At 30.2% G+C, this 20,186-nt stretch overlaps 2 protein-coding genes across 2 annotated transcripts; both read left to right on the top strand.

Moving 5' to 3' along the window:
- Nucleotides 1-10,097: 10,097 nt before the first annotated feature.
- On the top strand, nucleotides 10,098-11,963 carry LOC145958054 (uncharacterized). The gene is made up of 2 exons (XM_083074508.1): nucleotides 10,098-10,893; nucleotides 10,981-11,963. The coding sequence occupies exons 1-2, from the start codon at nucleotides 10,098-10,100 to the stop codon at nucleotides 11,961-11,963; spliced, it is 1,779 nt and encodes a 592-aa protein (XP_082930634.1).
- Nucleotides 11,964-12,891: 928 nt separating this feature from the next.
- On the top strand, nucleotides 12,892-15,561 carry LOC145958354 (uncharacterized). The gene is made up of 3 exons (XM_083075320.1): nucleotides 12,892-14,700; nucleotides 14,798-15,073; nucleotides 15,146-15,561. The coding sequence occupies exons 1-3, from the start codon at nucleotides 14,680-14,682 to the stop codon at nucleotides 15,281-15,283; spliced, it is 435 nt and encodes a 144-aa protein (XP_082931446.1). The 5' UTR covers nucleotides 12,892-14,679; the 3' UTR covers nucleotides 15,284-15,561.
- Nucleotides 15,562-20,186: the final 4,625 nt, after the last annotated feature.

Raw genomic sequence — 20,186 nt, 5'->3', positions numbered from 1 at the left:
TTGACTAAACATGGATTATAATACCTATGATAAAGTCATTTTTTTGTTTAGTAAACTTTATTAGTGACGATTTTAAAATAAAAAGTAAACTTTGTAGACATTAGTGTCAATTTTTTTTGTGACAAACATATTTTGGTCACTATTACTAGAATTGTAGTGATGACTTATATTTTGTCACTATTATAAATAATATTAGTGACAAAATAAAATTTATTCACAAAAAATATATTATTAGTGACAAGTTTTACTTTCGTCACTATATTTTAGTCACTAAAAACCTTATTTGTTGTAGTGTGTGTTTGATTCCCAACAGGAGCAATTATTGAGGGGGATATTGTTTGTCGGGTGCATCAATTGTCCTATGATGGAAGCCTAGGTGGGTCAAGTCACAGTTGAAACACATGGTACTTGGACTGCTATGATTAAGTAGAAAAAGTTGAATCCTGACTATCAACTATAACCACTACTAGAAAAATTAATATTTGTGACGAATTTTGTGATGGAAAAAATAGCATCGCTAATAGTGACGCCTTTTGTGAGAGAATTTTAAGTTTTGTGACGGACTAGAATTTATTGAATTTTGTGACGGATTTTGTGACGGAATATATTCTGTCTCTAAAAATCCGTCACAAATTTCGTCACTAAATCAAAAAAAAAAATTTGTGACGGAAAAATTTTCGTCTCTAAAAATCCGTCACAAATTTCATCGCTAAATAAAAAAAAATGTTTGTGACGGATTTTGTGACGGAATGGACTTCGTCTCTAAAAAATCCGTCACAAATTTCGTCACTAAAATGAAAAAATTTAGTGACGGATTATTCCCTCTCAAAATTCCGTCACAAATAGGTTATTTAAGTTAACATATACTATAATTTTTATTAATGTAACAAATGATATATATTTATTATTACTAAATAAATAAAATTTATATATTATTAATAATTTAATATTGCTAATAAATTAATATCAATAATATTTTTAGTATATTTATAGATAAATTGATAATTTGATAAATATAACTTAGTATATATTAATATACTTTTACAAAAATATAAATATAGTAGATATATAAGATATGTATATTTATATTTTTGTAAAAGTATATTAATATATAATAAGTTATATTTATCAAATTATTAGTTTATGTATAAATATACTAATAATATTATTGATATTAATTTATGAATAATATTATAAAAATATAATATATATATATATATATATTTTATGTATTTATTAATAATAAATATATATCATTTGTGTGATACCCTATACCCCACATACCATAACACAAATAACAAAAATTGAATAACATAATCTTTTTCATAATTGAAATACCAAACATGTTTAATTCAAATCAAAACTCATGTATTTGTGGAATTAAATAGATATTGATACATCTCACGCAACAAGGAATACAACAGAACAATCAAAAAGTAAAATATAAACTTACATAGTTTATTTGTTTATCTCAGGTCCTCTTAAGAACCCACAGAGTACTCTAATCCATACAATAAACATCTTACTCATATAATTGTCTCTTACAATTGCATTCCCTTATGGTGTGTTTGGATGAGTAATTTTACAAATTCAAGGAATTTGAAATTCTTGATATTTGAATTACTTTGATTTCAATTTCTATCATTGTTAAAATATTTTGTTTGGATAAGTCAATTCAATTTTTTTTAAATTTTAAATTGTTAATTTGGATATGATAATATGATTCTATCATGATAAAATTGCTTTTAAAAAGATATTTATATGTTGAGATTTTTAAATAAAATTTTATAAAAAAAATGTTAACCAATTTTTAAATATTTAATAATTTTAAAAATTAATTTAGATAATTTTTAATAATTTTTAAAGTATTTTTGAATATTCAATAATTAAAAATATGAAGATATAAGATAAAATATATAAGTGAAATAAGGGGAAAAAAATATGAGGAATTTCAAATTGTTACATTTTTTGGAGAATTTGAAATTCTACTATTTCAAAGAATTTCACAAATGCTCTGGTAATCAATTACAACACATGGTAATCGATTACAACGGTTTAGTTTCAAAATGATTGGAACGTTGTAAAGTTTAAATTCAAATTTTGAAATTTTCATCTTCTGGTAATCGATTACATGGAACGGGTAATCGATTACCAGAGCACGTTTTAAAGAGTGACTTTGAACATATGAGATTCATCCTTTGGTAATCGATTACATGTAATGGTAATCGATTACCAGTCTCTTAAAAACAATAATTGTCTTATTAAAACTTAAAATATTGAAAACCTTTATTTTCAAAACCTTATTAATATAAATCATATTTGGGTTTTCTTTGAAATTCTTTATTTTAAATGGCCAAGAACTTTATGCAATATTTCTAAAGATTTCTTTTTACATATTAAGCTAGGTTGACAAGACTTATCTAAAATATTTTGAGATTTTTGTTTCTTGGTCACCTTGCTTTAACTTGACCTCTTGTTTTCTTTAACTTCTTTGGCATCATCAAAATCCTTTAGATACGTTCTTCCACATTCTCCGCCTTTTTGATGATGACAACATACTGTAGATGGAAAGAAACATAAAACAGTGTATATCGATCACTCCCCCTTAGTCTCCCCCTTAATAAATCATTGTTTGATGTTAATTTTTATATTGTAAAAATTTGACTTTAAATAAACAGTTGTAATGATCAGATTAAATTGTTCAATTCAAAATATCTAATATTTGATCAGGACCCTTCTTTCTTTTTCTCTCCCCCTTTGGCAACATCAAAAGGAATGAGACAATATATAAAAAAATTTGAATAAGATAAACAAACACCATTCAGAAACAAAAGTAAAATATGTCCTATGAGCAAAATAGTCAGAGTCAAGCGAGCAGAATTAATCTAAAACATACTAATCAAAGATCCAGAAATTGACTAAAAAATAGTCCAAAACATAAGATAAACTAAAATAGCAAATTACAGAATCAGAGTCAACTAGCTACTCGGAAGGGCGTCTAAGAGATTTTACTTCCTCCTCAAGACGAGTCATGCGAGTTTCAAGAGAATCAAAACGTTCACCAACATAGGGAGATCTCTAATTTCATTGAGAACATCCGAGAGAAGTGCTGATGAAGGATCTTGAGGAGGTGGTGACGGAGTTCGATCGTCAATGTCTACTGCTTGAAAATCCCGCTTCCTGACCCAGGTGTTGTCCAGTGTTTTCTTGTACCCAAAGGAAGCAATTGCATTTGCTCCAATCTCAAAGACCCTCTTAACTGGAACCCAGGTTTCATCTTCCAAAGGAACTTTAAAATGTTCCAAAATAGTAGTTACAAAATGTGGGTATGGAAGAGAAGCATTAACCCGCAAGGCCTTCTTCATTCGACTCCTAATCAGATGAGCTCAGCTAAATTCCCGGCCAGTGATTAGAGCCCATATCAAAATTAAGTCCTCTTCTGAAGCCTGTGCAAGGTTAGTCGTGCGTGGAAACAGTACCCGAACAATTATGTAATGCATGATTCTATAATCAAATTTCATTGAGCCAGCCAATAATCTTCCAGTCATGTCAACATTATCCACACAAATCATACTTCGGGCATTGGGATGGGAATATTCTGCTTTCCATGTATCTGGTATCATTCCCTCGAACAGAGTACCTTGATCTTTTAATTTTGATAAATCCCGGAACAGAGACTGATTTATCACTATTGGAATCTTTTTAACCTCACTGTAAAGACTCCATTCCTAATTTCCAAATTGCTGTAAAAGACCCTAACTAATTCTGGATAAACAGGGTTTTTCATAGCCATAAAATCCACTAACCCAGAATTCTTAAAAATCGTATAACACTCAAAAGATTCATCCTCAAAAAAATCAATACTGATATATTTGGGATCAACAATATTTCTCTCAGAAAATAATTGGTAGTACTTATCTCGTTGTTCGTCTGTGGAGAACAGAGCGAGAGCACGTCCAGTGTATGGAATGGGATTCGTAGGAGTAGGGGCGTCGTCGGAGGGAGGCTGTTGGCGGCGCCTGGCGGTGGTTGAACGTGACGAAGAACCCTTATGACGCTTGGATGATTCCGCCATTTGAGTGATTGTTTTGAAAAATGCAATCGGTAGAGTTGAAGAGACTTGAAAACGAAGAAGAATGGAACAAACGGGGCTCAATTTGGTTAAGATTTGAGGAAGATATGGGGATTTGAAGATGTTAGGGCGCGAAGGGTTTTGGGGATTTTTCGTGAGGAAGAAGACGAACTGCACGAATATAAGTGCAGATGCGTCGTGTAATCGATTACATGTATATCGTAATCGATTACACCTTTTCAGATTATGTGCATTTTGCCACTGGTAACCGATTACATGACATGGTAATCGATTACACTTTACCCAGATAAGTGAATTTGCATTGGTAATCGATTACACTACTCTGTAATCGATTACATATATCAGAACAAGCAAACACGCACTGGTAATCGATTACATGACCATGGTAGCCACTAAGCCAAAAGCTATAGCTGATAGTCAGGGCGCAACTCTTTTTACTTAAGAGCGTAGAAGCCCAAGTTTGAGAACGGCCCGTTTTGGGCTACTTAAAAATCAAAATATTACAAAAATTAATTTTCATAAATATTCATTATTAAAATAGTAATAATTATTAAAAACCTTTAAAACATTCTATAAAAGTCATTAAAATAACTATAAGAAGATAATGTCCACAAATATAAAATAAACAATAATTAACTAATTTAGTTATTTATTGAAAAATATCTTTCTAATTTCATATACCTGAACAAGAGCTGTCAAAACGGGCCAGCCCGGCCCGTTTGGCCCTGCCCACCTCAACCCACTTTTTAAGTGGGCCAACCCGGCCCGGCCCACCAAGTTTATTATCTAAAATTTTCTAGCCCGGCCCGGCCCACCACGGGGTTGGTGGGCTAAACGGGCCGCCCACCAACCCACCTTATTTATTTAAAAAAAATTATAATTTAAAATAAATTTCAATATAAAATAATATTTAATCTAAAGTAAAAATTATTAAACTAAGTATCATGGGTACAACATTAAAATTAAATTAATAAGTGTGCAACTTTAAAAAATTAAAACAAAAAAAATAAAAAATCTTTCATGAGAGTGATTATTCATCAATATTAAATTTTATTAGAGGTTTGGATAGATAAATTTATAGTAATTTCATATTATTTAACATTGATTTTATCTTTATTTATAAAAAAAATGATATCTTATTAAAATAATGCATATATAATAATAAATAGTTAAGTGAGTTGTTAGTGGGTTTAGGGGATGGGTTGGTAAGTGGGTCAGGTGGGCCGCCCGGCCCACCATGGGTTCAACCCGGGTGGGTCGGGTCAAAAGTGGGCCGGGTCACATTTTTTGACCCATCATAAATTTTTTATTTTTTTGGCCCGGCCCGGCCTGTTTTCAAGGTGGGCCGGGTTGACCCACGGGCTGGAGCCCACTTTAACAGCTCTAACAAGCAGACACACACTGGTAATTGATTACATGACCATGGTAGGCCACTAGGCCAAAAGCTATAGCTGATAGTCAGGGCACAACTCTTTTTACTTAAGAGCGTAGAAGCCCAAGTTTGAGAACGGCTCGTTTTGGGCTACTTAAAAATCAAAATATTACAAAAATTAATTTTCATAAATATTCATTATTAAAATAGTAATAATTATTAAAAACCTTTAAAACATTCTATAAAAGTCATTAAAATAACTATAAGAAGATAATGTTCACAAATATAAAATAAATAATAATTAACTAATTTAGTTATTTATTGAAAAATATCTTTCTAATTTCATAATTTTTAATTTTAAAATTTAAATTTTTAGTTAAAAATTAAAAATTTCTTATTTTTTGTTAATAAAATAATATCCTTTAATTTCATAATTTTTATGCTTAAAAGCAAACTTATAAAATAATCTAATTTAGATTTATGAAAGAAATAAGCACAACCTAAAAAATGGAAATATATTACGTCATCTTGTAACTGATTTTTGTCTCCAAAATAATGGATAATATTATAACCCTCAATTCTTAAGAAATAAATAAATAAATTTTAATTATTAATTATACTTTTTATTAAAAGATTTAAAGACATGAAGTGTATATAATGGTATGTGATAACCTAATTTAATATATGAATAGGAATCCTTTTACTCCAACAGTAAGTTTACATAGACTTACTTCATTCAATAACTTATGTTCAACATTAAATTTTAACGATCAAACTGTTCAATTTAAAATTGTTAATGCATAGATCAAATAATGCATAGATCAAATAATATTATTAGTATATTTTTATAATATTATTGATAAATTAATATCAATAATATTATTAGTATATTTATAGATAAATTGATAAATATAACTTAGTATATATTAATATACTTTTACAAAAATATAAATATAGTAGATAAGATATGTATATTTATAATTAATATATTTATATTTTTGTAAAAGTATATTAATATATAATAAGTTATATTTATCAAATTATTAGTTTATCTATAAATATACTAATAATATTATTGATATTAATTTATCAATAATATTATAAAAATAATAATATATATATTTTATTTATTTATTAATAATAACTATATATCATTTGTGTGACACCCTCTACCCCACATACCATAACACAAATAATAAAAATTGAATAACCTAATTTTTTTCATAATTGAAATATCAAACATGTTTAATTCAAATCAAAACTCATCTATTTGTGGAATTAAATAGATATTCATACATCTCATGCAACAAGGAATACAACAGAACAATCAAAAAGCAAAATATAAACTTGTATAGTTTGTTTGTTTCTCTCATGGTTCTCTTAAGAACCCACATAGCACTCTAATCCATACAATAAACATCTGACTATTTTAGTAGTTTAGAACGGCCCGTTCCACTATGGGAACGGGCCGTTCTGTATTTGCGTATTGATCATAAATTTATGTGTTAGAACGGCCTGTTCCGCTTTAGTTTTAATAGGCTATTTTAGTAGTCTAGAACGGCCCGTTCCAGTTTGAGAACGGCTCATTCTAGCTACTTAAAAATCAAAATATTACAAAAATTAATTTTCATAAATATTCATTATTAAAATACTAATAATTATTAAAAACCTTTAAAATATTCTATAAAACTCATTAAAATATGTAATTAATTTTAATATATAATAAATTTAATATCAAAATATTTATTATAATTTTAGTTATGATTTATATAATATTTTGATTTAATATTAAATTTCTTTTGATTATAATATTTTAATATATTTTATTTAAAATATCAATTAACATATTTTATTATATTTTCATTTTAATTTATTATAAAATAATTAGAATATTTAATTTAACATCATTAAAAAAATAATCATTATAAAATTTATTCTTTTTTAATTTAATTATTTATTATAATACTTTTTAGTTACCGTATTTACCAAAAAATTATTTTTAATTAAAATATATTTTAAAATTTTAGTTAATTCATTATCATTCACTCACTTGATTAAAACGTGATAAAATATAATTAAAATTATTTATTATAATACTTTTTAATCACCGTATTGACTAAAATTATTTTTTTAAAAATATATTTCAAAATTTTAGTTAATTCATAAAAAAAATTATTGTAAAAACTAAAATTAAATAACTTAGATAAAAAATGACTATGGTTAATAAATTAATGTATAATTTGTTTAAAAAAGTGTTTTCAAAAAAATCTGAAAATAAATAGGAAAATAATTTCCCTCCCAAGCGCGCGCCCCTAAAACCCTAAAAATCTGAAGTCACCACTCTCCCTCCTCCTCCACGCTCTTTCTTCGCTCTTCTCTTCGCTTTCAGTTGTTGGCCCCCAGGATAGGCTACTTGCCTCTGTTGATTTCGCTTTTGAAGCCTCACTTTAGCACCACGCTTCCTCCTGGAGTTGACACCATTTGGTTTGAATACAAGGGCCTTCCTCTTAAGTGGTGCGTCTACGATGCTTTTATTACAACATTTTTTTGCTAGCTACAATCAATCTGTATCTTATGATTTGTAGGTACACTTTAGAGGATATCCAAGTAATTTGTTGCTTCCCTGTGAAGGTGAAGACAGCGTGAAGTGGAGCTTTATAAACTCATTGAAAGAGGTCAGTTGTGTGAAATGGAGCTTTAATAACATGATACTTTATGCCTGTTCCACCTTTCAAATAAGATGCCTATGCACTAAAACATATGCGTTTAGTTATTTACTGAAATTTGCGTTTAGATATCACTTGAGTGCTTTACATGGTTTATTGGTGTGGCATATAGGATATTAAGGAAACTACAATGTCAAGGGATAGGTTTATGGTTTTGGATGGATATCAGTAGTGGAACTTGGTTGTTTCAAGGTTTATTGAGCATGTATCAAGGTAATGATGGTTTGCTGGGAAGAAAGGAATGATGCTAATGGAGTAATGGACCAAAATATCTGTGATATTTGGCTGCTATAAAATGTGTTTTAATTATAAAGGTTAATGGATATATGTGTTTTGTGGAAGGACACAACTTAGATGTAGTTCCATAGGTACTTTTGGTGCTGTTGTCTAATAAGAATTGGACTTTTACCTTGGTAATTTGCATGATAAAGGTTTTCATTACATGTCAACGTGGATTATTGAGGTGAAATTTCAATTCTTATTAGAGAACAAAATCAATTGGACCTATGGAATTGCATACAAGTTTTTTCCTTTGTGGACTACCCAAGGAAGAACCTATTACTGCTTTCAAATAAGGAGTTCCCTATGGAATCTATGATGATTTATAGTCTCCAGATCTTGGAATAATTCTGAATTCTGATATTATTTACTACTAAATATGCATCTATGATAAAATTAATAATAATATGATGACGGAAGACATTTTGAACTCAGTAGTAGGTAAAATTAGTAATAGTATGGTAAGGTGAGGACGAAAACCAGAAAACAAAATATTGAATAAAATGAGTTTTGTTGAATTGAAGAGAGCTTGAGCTATTATAGAACTGAAAGAAAGAAACCAGAGCTTAACCTCCCCAGAGAAAACACTCTCTGCCCAGCAAAAGGCCTAACAAATTGTGATTTCCAATAACAGATCCCCTATTCTCCAATCAGCTTATTAAATAATCCTTTTCCCACATGATCTCTCTTCCCTCTAGTTTCCACCTAAGATAATTAACTCTCCACTAGGCCCTTATTCCATTTAGAATAAACCCTCCATATTGTAGGCCTTTTCTGACTCTGGCCCAGTATTGGGACCTCTACTTCCTTATCAGCCTTTGTACTGCAGGTTCTATAATAAGGAATGACATCTTTGAAAATTAGTAGTAGGTATACTACCTTCATAAGCTTCCCAAAATGTTTTGTTCCACTAAACCCTAAACTTTCTTACTTGCATTGCATGAGAGACAAAGAGACTTTGTTGGAATCAACACAGCGCCACTATGGCATACCCTGTAGTGGGCAGGGGCTGTTCTGCACCGATAGACTTTTGCTCTGTTTTATTCTGTTTCTTTTAATAAGTAAATTTCGAACATATAATTTTCATTGTCTGGTAATCGATTACAAGAAATGGGTAATCGATTACCAAAGAACCTTTTAATAAGTAATTCATTGTCTGGTAATCGATTACAATAAATGGGTAATCGATTACCAGAGAACCTTTTAATAAGTAATTCATTGTATGGTAATCGATTACAAAAAGGTAATCGATTACCAGACTCTTAAAACAATAGTTTCCTCATTAAAACTTAAGATACACAAAACTTATATTTTCAAAACCTTATTATATATATATATATATATATATATATATATATTAATATATATATATACTATGCCTCTATGTAAACGACTAATGTATGTGTTATTATTGAGTGGAGTAACTCCACTAAGTGTTATTGTTGAAGTGAACCCCTCATTGTCTCTATCTCTTTTCTCTCTCTCTCTCTCTCTCTCTCTATATATATATATATATATATATATATATATATATACAAAATTCATTTAATGCTCATAGGAGTGTCACAGGAGAAAATAGATTAAAATTGTTATAATAATTAATTTTGTCTTATTATATGCATCAAAAATGAATATTCCTGAAAATAGAAGGTGGATGGATAATAGAATGGATTGTCATAGAAGTATCACAGAAGAATTTATTGTCGGAATTAATGAATTTGTGAATTTTGCTTTGGAACACGATGAACATGATATTGGACAAGGGAAGATTAGGTGCCCTTGTAAGAAATGTAAGTGTAGGAGATATGAAACACCTAACTTAGTAAGGGTGCATCTTTGCAAGAAAGGATTCATGGCTAACTATTATCATTGGACAAATCATGGTGAACCAATACCCCCAATTCCTCCTATGGTTGCAGATCAATCATACTATGCTAGTAATGGGCCTAGGGAAATGTTTGATAATTATCAACAATTGGTCATGAATGTTGCTGGACCAGAAATTGGCACCCACCTTGACCAACATGATGATGACAACAACAACATAATGATGGAAGATCCAAACGTAGAGGCACAAAAATTCTTTCAAATGTTAAAGGATCCACAATCTCCTTTATGGGATGGTTGTGATAAATATTTTGTTTTGTCTGCTTCTTTAAGGGCTTTAACTTTGAAAACAGACTATGGTTTATCCGAAAGATGTTTTAATGAATGGATGCAATTTATGGGGGATATAATGCCAGATGACAATCGTTTTCCTAAAAATATTTACCAAGCAAAGAAAACAGTTGCTGAATTGGGGTTAGGAAGTATGAAAATTAATTGTTGTCCAAGTGGATGTATGTTGTACTACAAGGAAAATGAGATGCTCCAAAATTGTAAAATTTGTCAAAGGCAGCGATATAAACGTTTTACAAGACAAGGTAAGGACAAAGTAGTGCCACTTAAAAGTATGTGGTACTTCCCGCTTGTTCCTAGGTTGAAACGATTGTAATCTTCAATGCAAACAGCTCATGAAATGAAATGGCATCATACTCATCAAAGAGAACCTAGTTATTTGTCTCATCCCTTAGATGCAGAAGCTTGGAGACACTTTGATGAAACATGGCCTGATTTTGCTCAAGAGCCTCGAAATGTTCGATTAGGGTTGTGTGCTGATGGCTTTGCTCCATTTGACAAAACTGGTAGGACTTATTCTTGTTGGCCTGTAATTGTTACTCCTTATAATTTTCCGCCGTGGTTGTGTATGAGAAGAGAGTTCATGTTCTTAACCATTATAATTCCTGGGCCATCCAACCCAAAAAATAAAGTTGATGTGTACTTGCGCCCCCTTATAGATGAATTAAAAATGCTATGGGATGATGGAGTTATGACTTATGATGTGTCCTTGAAGCAAATTTTTTTGATGAAAGAAGCTTTGATGTGGACGATCAATGATTTTCCAGCCTATGGGATGTTAAGTGGTTGGATGACAATGGGAAGACTTGCTTGCCCAATTTGTATGGAAAATAATAGAGGGTTTAGCCTTGCATGTAGTAAAAAGACATCATGGTTTGATTGCCATCGTCGATTCTTACCACAAGATCATCCATATAGAAGGAATAAGACTTCATTTACAAAAGGCAAAGTTGAGGTTCTAACTCCTCTACGAAGGTTGAGTGGTGAAGAAATATGGGAAAGGGTACAACATCTACCAAGTATTGAAGAATCCCAAGAACAAAATCCATCAGGCTATGGGAAAGAGCACAATTGGACAAAACGAAGTATTTTTTGGGAATTACCATATTGGAAGACAAATCTTCTTCGACATAATCTTGATGTGATGCACATTGAGAGAAACGTATTTCTCAATATTTTGTTCACAGTCATGGATACCAAAGGAAAAACAAAGGATACTATCAAATCTAGAAAGGACTTGGAAGTTCATTGTAAGCGTAGAGGTTTAGAACTACATGTTGGCAAGAATGGGAACCTTGTAAAGCCAAAGGCATAATATACATTAACCAAACAACAAAGTCTAGCTGTTTGTCAATGGGTTATAAGTCTCAAGCTTCCAGATGGTTATGCTTCCAATTTGAGTAGGTGTGTTGACTTGAGGGAAGCAAATTTATTTGGCATGAAAAGTCATGATTGTCATGTGTTTATACAACGTTTGCTTTCAGTCGCATTCAAAGTGTTGCCTAAGCCTATATGGAACACTCTTACTGAGTTTAGTCAATTCTTTAGAGAAATTACTTCGTCCTTGCTTTCAGAAGAGAAGTTGTGTGTGTTACAAGATAACATTCCAATCATAATGTGCAAACTAGAACAAATATTCCCTCCAAGTTTTTTTGACTCAATGGAACATCTACCAATTCATTTAGCATATGAAGCAAGAGTTGGTGGCCCTGTTCAATATAGATGGATGTATCCATTTGAAAGGTTAGTTATTGTTAATATTAAATCTATTACAACATCCTTATTTTTTTTTTGCTTGAATTTTAAGACTTACTTTTTTCATAGGTTTATAGGATCGTTAAAAAAGAAAGTTACAAACCAAGCTTATGTGGAAGGCTCAATTTGTAAAACATATTTACTTGAGGAGATGTCCACATTTGCATCATATTATTATCCTTCCCATATTCCATCAAGGAGAACAAGAGTGTCACGAAATGATGATGGTGAACAATCTTCTTCATATCCTCCATTGTCAATTTTCAATTATTCATGTCATCTTTTTGGGAAACGTATCAATTCTACCTTGGAAGAGAAGGAAATGGAAGTTGCACATTTGTATGTGCTTTTAAATTGTCCAGAGGTGGTTCCTTACTTAAAGTGAGTATATTTAATATAAACATTGTGTTATAAATTTAAATCAAACCTAAAAATGATTAAATCCTAATCTTGGATATGCAGTATGTACTCGCATTTGTTACGGGAATTGGACCCTGAGATAAATGAAGCCAACCTACACAAGGAAATTTCCATGAAATTTTCTACTTGGTTTAAAACACATGTACGTGAAATAATTATTTTATTTCAAACAAGGTACCTTATTTTAATAGTTTTGACTAACAAAGTATCAAATGTCGGTGCTTAACCCTGATAATGCAATTGATGATGTGCTTTTAAGGAGTTTGGCATGGGGCCCTATTAGAAAAGTCACAAAATGGCCTAATTGTGCTATCAATGGATACAAGTTTGTAACTAAATCCCAAAATGAGGGAATGAGTACAACAAACCATCATGTTTGTGTGCGAGGAGGCCAATATGAAGTAATGGAAAATGATTATTATGGACTGTTAATTGATATTTGTGAATTGGAGTACACTGGGTGGCCTAACAAGAAGTTGGTTTTATTTAAATGTGACTGGTTTGATTCCAGTTCTCAAGGGACAAAAATAGATATTTATGGCAATGTTAAAATTAAAAAATCTAGGAGATATCATACCTATGATCCTTTTATACTAGCTCAACAAGCAGAACAAGTGTATTTTACATCCTTTCCTGAGGGACAACAAGGTTGGTTTGGTGTCATAAAAACCAAGGCACGAAATATAATTCAATCATTAGAAAATGATAAATTTGAAACAAATGTTGCTTACCAAGATGATGATCTACAACAAGTGCCTTTAGTTGTTTCAAATGATGATTTTCAACAAAGTCTTGTTGATAGTATGGGCATGGTAGAGGAAGTTCCAAATGACATAGAAGAAGAAAAAGAAGAAGAAGAAGACATACAATTGACATCAAGTAATGAAGACGATTATGATGAAACTTATGAAGATATAGATTCAAATTAACTTAATCTCATGTTTCATATTGACTCTTTTATGTAATAGAAGAAGAAGAATTAACTTAATTTCATGTTTCATATACACATCAAGTAATGTTGTAATTGTTGTTGATATGTGTGCATTAATAGACTTTGATGTCATAATCTTGTGGTTGTTGTGGATATGCATATATTACTATATAGTAGATATTATTTGTTAATCTTGAACTTATTATTGATGTCTTAATAAACTTTATTTGTTAATGTTCTACATTGTGTGTATAGATTATGAGCAATAACATGACTGATAGAGGAAGAGGGAGAGGCACTGGTAGAGGTATTAGTAGAGGTAGGGGAAGAGGGAGAGGTAGAGGTACCACCATTGTGCCACCACCTTCTACTTCTCAGCCAATACATTCTATTGGAGAACCCTCTCATTGTACTACACAACCTACACATGGTTCCACCTCCCAAACACCTACAACTCCCCAAAGTAACCAAGCTACACCTACCCCTCATGTTACTTCCACTTCCCAACCACATTTAGTTCCTCAAACTAACCAGTCTATACCTACCCCTCATGTTCCTTTAACACAATTCCCAAATATGATTGAAAGACCACAAACAAATCCCTCCATTGATGCTACTGGTAGTCCAATTGTTGGATCATCATCCTCTATTGATCCATCTTTAGAAATTGGAAGCTTTGACTCTGATGGACGTATTTGGATTCGCCCAGGTCCACAAAACATGTAAGTATGAATAATTATTTTCTTTTAGATCAATATAAACATGTTTCGTGTTATAAGTTATTTTAGTTCTTCTATTTTATTTTTATAGATTCGACCCACCAATTCACCCTACCCGTGAAATTTCAAGAATAATCAAAGGAAAGTTTGAAGGGTCATGGGAATCATATGGAGAGGTTAAAAGCACTAATGAAGGTGTGGCAAACATGTGGTTTGAAGAGTTTCAGGTATAAAGAACTACAAATATTATAATAACCATTTTATATTTTTCATTGCATTAAATTGCACATTGTTTAAATAATATTTTAAAAAATTTTGATGTAGAGAAAGTTCAAGTGGCTGCCTGATCATGATGCACAAATAAGAAAAGCATTTGACCATAAAGCATCTGAAGGGCTTTCAAATGCTATGTATAGGGTGCGACGAGGCATTGATCAAGGGAGTTGGATTCCAAAGCAAGAACTTGTAGAACTTCAACAAAAATGGAATGATGAGAATTGGAAACATAAGTCAATGACTAATGCTAATAATAGAAATTCTTCTGATGGTTCATTGCATACTGGAGGATCCATTCCTACTTCTGAGCATTTTAAGAGATTGGTAAGTAATATTTACTTATTCTTTTCAGGAGCAAAATTTAAAATTAAACTATATTACTCTTTGTTCCTTCAGAAAATATCTACAGATATGACTCCAACATGTTGGGACCTATTCCAAAAGACCCATAAGACAACAAACGGGAATACATGGGTGTCTTCCAAGGCAGAAAGGATAACGGTAAGTTATAATTTTATATATATTGAATTATGAAGAACTTGATTGATTCTGTTAGAGAGATAATAATGATTATGTTTGCAAGACTTGACATATAATGGTTATATTAGAGACAGAACAATGGTTATGTTTCAACAATGGTTATGGTACTGTCAAAGTTGTCATGTTCTGTCCTTCACTGTCGACTTGACATATTAAGATAGGTTACAGTTAATGGTCTCAAAATTGCAAGCTATACCATTTATAGTATGTAATTTTTTTATATGATTTGAAATTTTTACTGAATTATGTGAACATAGAATCATTTCACCTTATTGGTTGTGCTCAATTTTAGTTTCATGTAATGTGAAGTGCTATCATCTCTACATCTTACTTTACTAATTGCTAAATTCAATGAGAATCATGTGTATGTGGTGTTGCATCTAGGTTTACAAGTTACTAATTTCATTGCAATTCATACTTATCTAGTGATGTGTTGCTCATAAGTTACATCTTAAACTTTTTACTAAGTATTTTTGTGTGTTCTTCTTGCATGATTCTTTGCATCATTCATGACATTCTTGAGATCTTTTATTGTCATTATTAATGTTTATATACTTTTGTTTCTTACTTTTCTTTTTATAGAATGAGTATGAAAGACGGTTATCTGAAAGAGAGTCACAACAGTTATCGGGAGATCATGCTGCCTCTAGTGTGCAATCTGAAAATAGTATTTTCTATGATGTTGTTGGTGGTGTGAACGATAAAGGAAGAATATTTGGTTTAGGTTCAGAGGCTGGGAAGTATAAACCTTCTTCTTCTACATTCTTAGAGGGTATCTCAACTCCTGAGTATCAACAAATGAAAAATCTTGTTTCAAATTTGTCTGAAGAAAACAAATCATTAAAAGAACAATTGCAAAGCCATGCAGATTTGATTCGTGCTTCACAGGAAGAGTCTCGGTTGGTTCGTGAGCAGCTGAAGCAATTTATGGAGATGTTTTCTCAATCTTCTCGTCCTCCTCAACCTCCTCCTACACATGATGCTGACACAGTACAATCTGATGATAACGAGTTAGATGATGATCATGATATAGATGTTTAGGGATGCATTATCTTTAACTATTATGTTTACTATGCTTTAAACTTATAATTTGTTATGTTTAAGTTTTACTATAGTACTTATCATACATTAGGGATACTTTGTTATATTTGGTGTTATTTGTATCTATGGTATGCTTGACTTTCTTGTATTTGTGTTTAGTTACATGTTTTTATAGAATTGAGAAATTTTTCTTAATTATTTATTTTGTTAATTTTTGTTAATTTTTTAAACAATTACACAATAAATTCAACTTCTTTGATTAATTAATAAATTATTTGTTAATCACAATTATAGGAGAAAAATATATTCTTTACAAATTTACGAAAAAATAATTTGCAATTTGTGACGGATTTTATTTATCACCGATGGATTTCATTCTGTACAACAGTTTGTGACAGATTTCGCAGTTATTCATCACAAATTTAGTCATCAAAGATGCCCAGTTTGTGAGGGATTCAACCCAGTTAGTGACGGATTTTATCCGTCGCAAATTGTGACGGATTTTGTGACGGACTCACATACCTCTCAATCCCTCTCAAATAGCGAGGGATTCTTTCATCACAATTTGTGAGGAATTTTTTGTCATCACAATTTGTGACGGACTCACATACCTCTCAATCCCTCTCAAATAGCGAGGGATCTAATCCCTCTCAAATAGCGAGGGATCTAATCTCTCTCAAATAGCGAGGGATTTAATCCCTCTCAAATAGCGAGGGATTTAATCCCTCTCAAATAGCGAGGGATTCTTTCATCACAATTTGTGAGGGATTTTGAGTCATCACAATTTGTGACGGACTCACATACCTCTCAATCCCTCTCAAATAGCGAGGGATTTAATCCCTCACAAATTGCGAGGTATTTAATCCCTCACAAATTGCGACGGATTTTTATTAATTTCTAAGCATTTATTGTTACAAATTAGTGACGAAAATTATATTGTTTGTGATGCCTTAATTCCGTCACTAATTGTGACGGAGAAAATAATCCATCACTAAATATTTTGTGACGCCAAATTTTGTGACGGAATCATTTCCGTCACAAATTCCGTCACTAACTTATTTGTGACGGATTTTATGAAGATTAGTGACGGATTTTTTCCCTCTCTAATTTTAATTTTTCTAGTAGTGAACTTTTGGCTTAGTGGTAAGCACTCAATCCAACAATCTATATCTCTCCTTTCTGAATCTTCAAGTTTCTTTATATATGAGCTTCATGAAGATGATCAATTCTAATCATTGAGTGTCACTCATAATCTTGCTTCGTCTGGTTTCATTTTCGCTCAATGTAAAGAGAAGTGTTTTTTGATGTAATAAATGCATTTAACCAAATTGTCACTACTTTTTATCTAATTGATGAAACTACTTATCATATTTTATGTACCAAAAAGAGAGAAATTGTCACTACTTTTTCTAAAATTTTTCGTGCTTCAAGGGATATGCTAGTTCTTTTTCTAACGTAAAACATGTCTTTTGTTCCTTTAGTAAATTATGAGTATCAAAGAAGCTCTTTCCATTCGATCTATTAAGGAATCATGTAGACAAAAATGATTATGTTATCAAACATCATAAGTGATATAAAGCATTTTTCTTATAGATGAAGTGATTCATCTATGAGACTTAGTGTCAAAATAACCAATCGTCTTATATATATTGGTCTTAATGCTTGATCTGAAAAACTTCTCTCTTAGAAAAATGTTTATGTTTGTTATCATTAAAACTTAATGCCTAGATCATTTTTTGACCTCATAATCCTTCACCACTCACTTTTCCATGTGTATCCAACTACCCCAACAATAGCAACCCATACACTTACTCACTGAAGCATGTTCTAAGTGAAAAATATAATGATGTGCAACAAAATAGGATACACAAACCTAGTTATGGTGATTATTGGACAAAATAGGACACACACTCACTCATTGCACTTGTTATGTAATCAATTATGTTGATTACATAATTGATTATGTAACACATCTTTAAAGAAAAAATCTCATATTTGCTCACATAATCAATTATGTACACTAACATAATCAATTATGTGACTTAATATATAGTAAAAAAAATCACAGGTGTCTCTTAGGAGAAAGGGTAATTATGTAATTTTAGTTTCTCTACTCAAAATATCGTTAATAAGTTTGTTAAATAAAACTCATTTATTATTGAATTTAACATACAAATTTCTCTTAGTAGTGTCTTTGTTAGTGAAAATATTACATTAAATCAACTAATATTACATAATTTTCTCAATATTTGCTATCAGTTATGCTATATGTGACCCTGAGAGATGATAACAATATTTTTTGAAATTACAAGGTCTAAAAAAATAAAATTTAAATTTGAAAATCTAAAATATTAATTTTTATATTTTAAAAATTAAAAACACAAGTTTTAAATTTAAGAGACCAACAAAAATATATACCCCAAATTTAGAGTACTAAAAACCAATTAACCCCAATTATAAAATTTATTTTTCCTCTATTTCTTTCTTACTCCCCTCATACTAAGTAATCTTAATTTGCATTCTATTTTCTATCTAGTTTTTTTTTTCATTTTTCATCTACTCTTTTCTTATTTAATAAATATAATATAAAAGTCAACGATACTTCACTTTCTAGGCATCCTTGCCAATGTATGGTTAGACTCTTAAAGTGTTATTTTCTACATTTATTTAGCCTCCATGATGAAAGGAAACTCAAATAAAAGAAAATTAATAATATTTTAAAGGTTTTACAATACAAATCATAGATTTAGAAATTGGACTAGATCAATCGTTTGATCAGTTGAACCAAATATCGATCTAGTAACTAGTCTAATAACTACTAAAAATCAGAGCATTTTAGAAATGATCAAAAACCAGTTGAATGTGGAGAAAAATCAACCAAAACCAATGTGAAAAATTGGTTTGAACCACTCTAAATTAAAAAAAAATGTTTTTTAAAAAATTAAAATTTAATTCAGATTTTAATAAAATAAAAATACATATTTAATAAATATTATAAATGAGGATAATTTTTTTTTGTGTAATTTGTATTTTTTATATTTCGAGTTTTTACTATTTAATTAATTTGATGATTTTAACTTGAGATGTAACTTATTATTATTAATAGATATATTTTATTAAATTTTGAATTTAAATATTATATTTAGTTTAAACTTTTATGTATATATTGAATGTTAACGTCCTAAAATAATTTAATTTTAGTTTTTATTATTATAATTATTATATTATTTATACTAATTTAATTATAATTAAATTATTAAATCTTGAACTAATACATATATAGATCGGTATGGTCTGATTTTACAAACATCGATAAAAAGATAACGATAACTAATATTTGTGAACAAATATTTCTAAACTAGAAAAATGAAGTACTTTTTGCAACAACAACAATAATAAATAGTTTGATCTTTCATTAATTTTTCGTATATATGATGATATGAGTAGTTATATTACTCAACATTTTTTATTTATTTAAAGAAACTATGACAATTGAGTTCGGAATTAAATTTTGTATATAATACTTGAATCTTTATTACTAAATTAATCTTAATGGTTCTGATCATCATTTTTCTACTTACTGTTGATTAAGTTTAGAGTTGTCTTAAAGAAGATATGCCATTGTTAAAGTCACGTATTTAATGCAAAAGAACATTGTTTTGATTTTTTGGCAAAACAACTATTTTTAAAGTGAGTTGATAACTATATTTTTCTATTTTATAGCCTTTATAAAGTGAACTTTCCAGTCTCAGCTTGACATACTTTAACAAGAAGTTATTTTGTTATCTCTCCAATTTTAGACAAATGACACATTTTTCAAGACTTATCTTTCCTAGTTTGTTGATTAATCTTTAAG

Source organism: Cajanus cajan, chromosome 5, assembly GCF_000230855.2.
Source record: "Cajanus cajan strain Asha chromosome 5, NIPB_CcT2T_4, whole genome shotgun sequence".
NCBI classification, from domain to species: Eukaryota; Viridiplantae; Streptophyta; class Magnoliopsida; order Fabales; family Fabaceae; genus Cajanus; species Cajanus cajan.
This window is presented reverse-complemented; position numbering and strand designations above follow the sequence as displayed.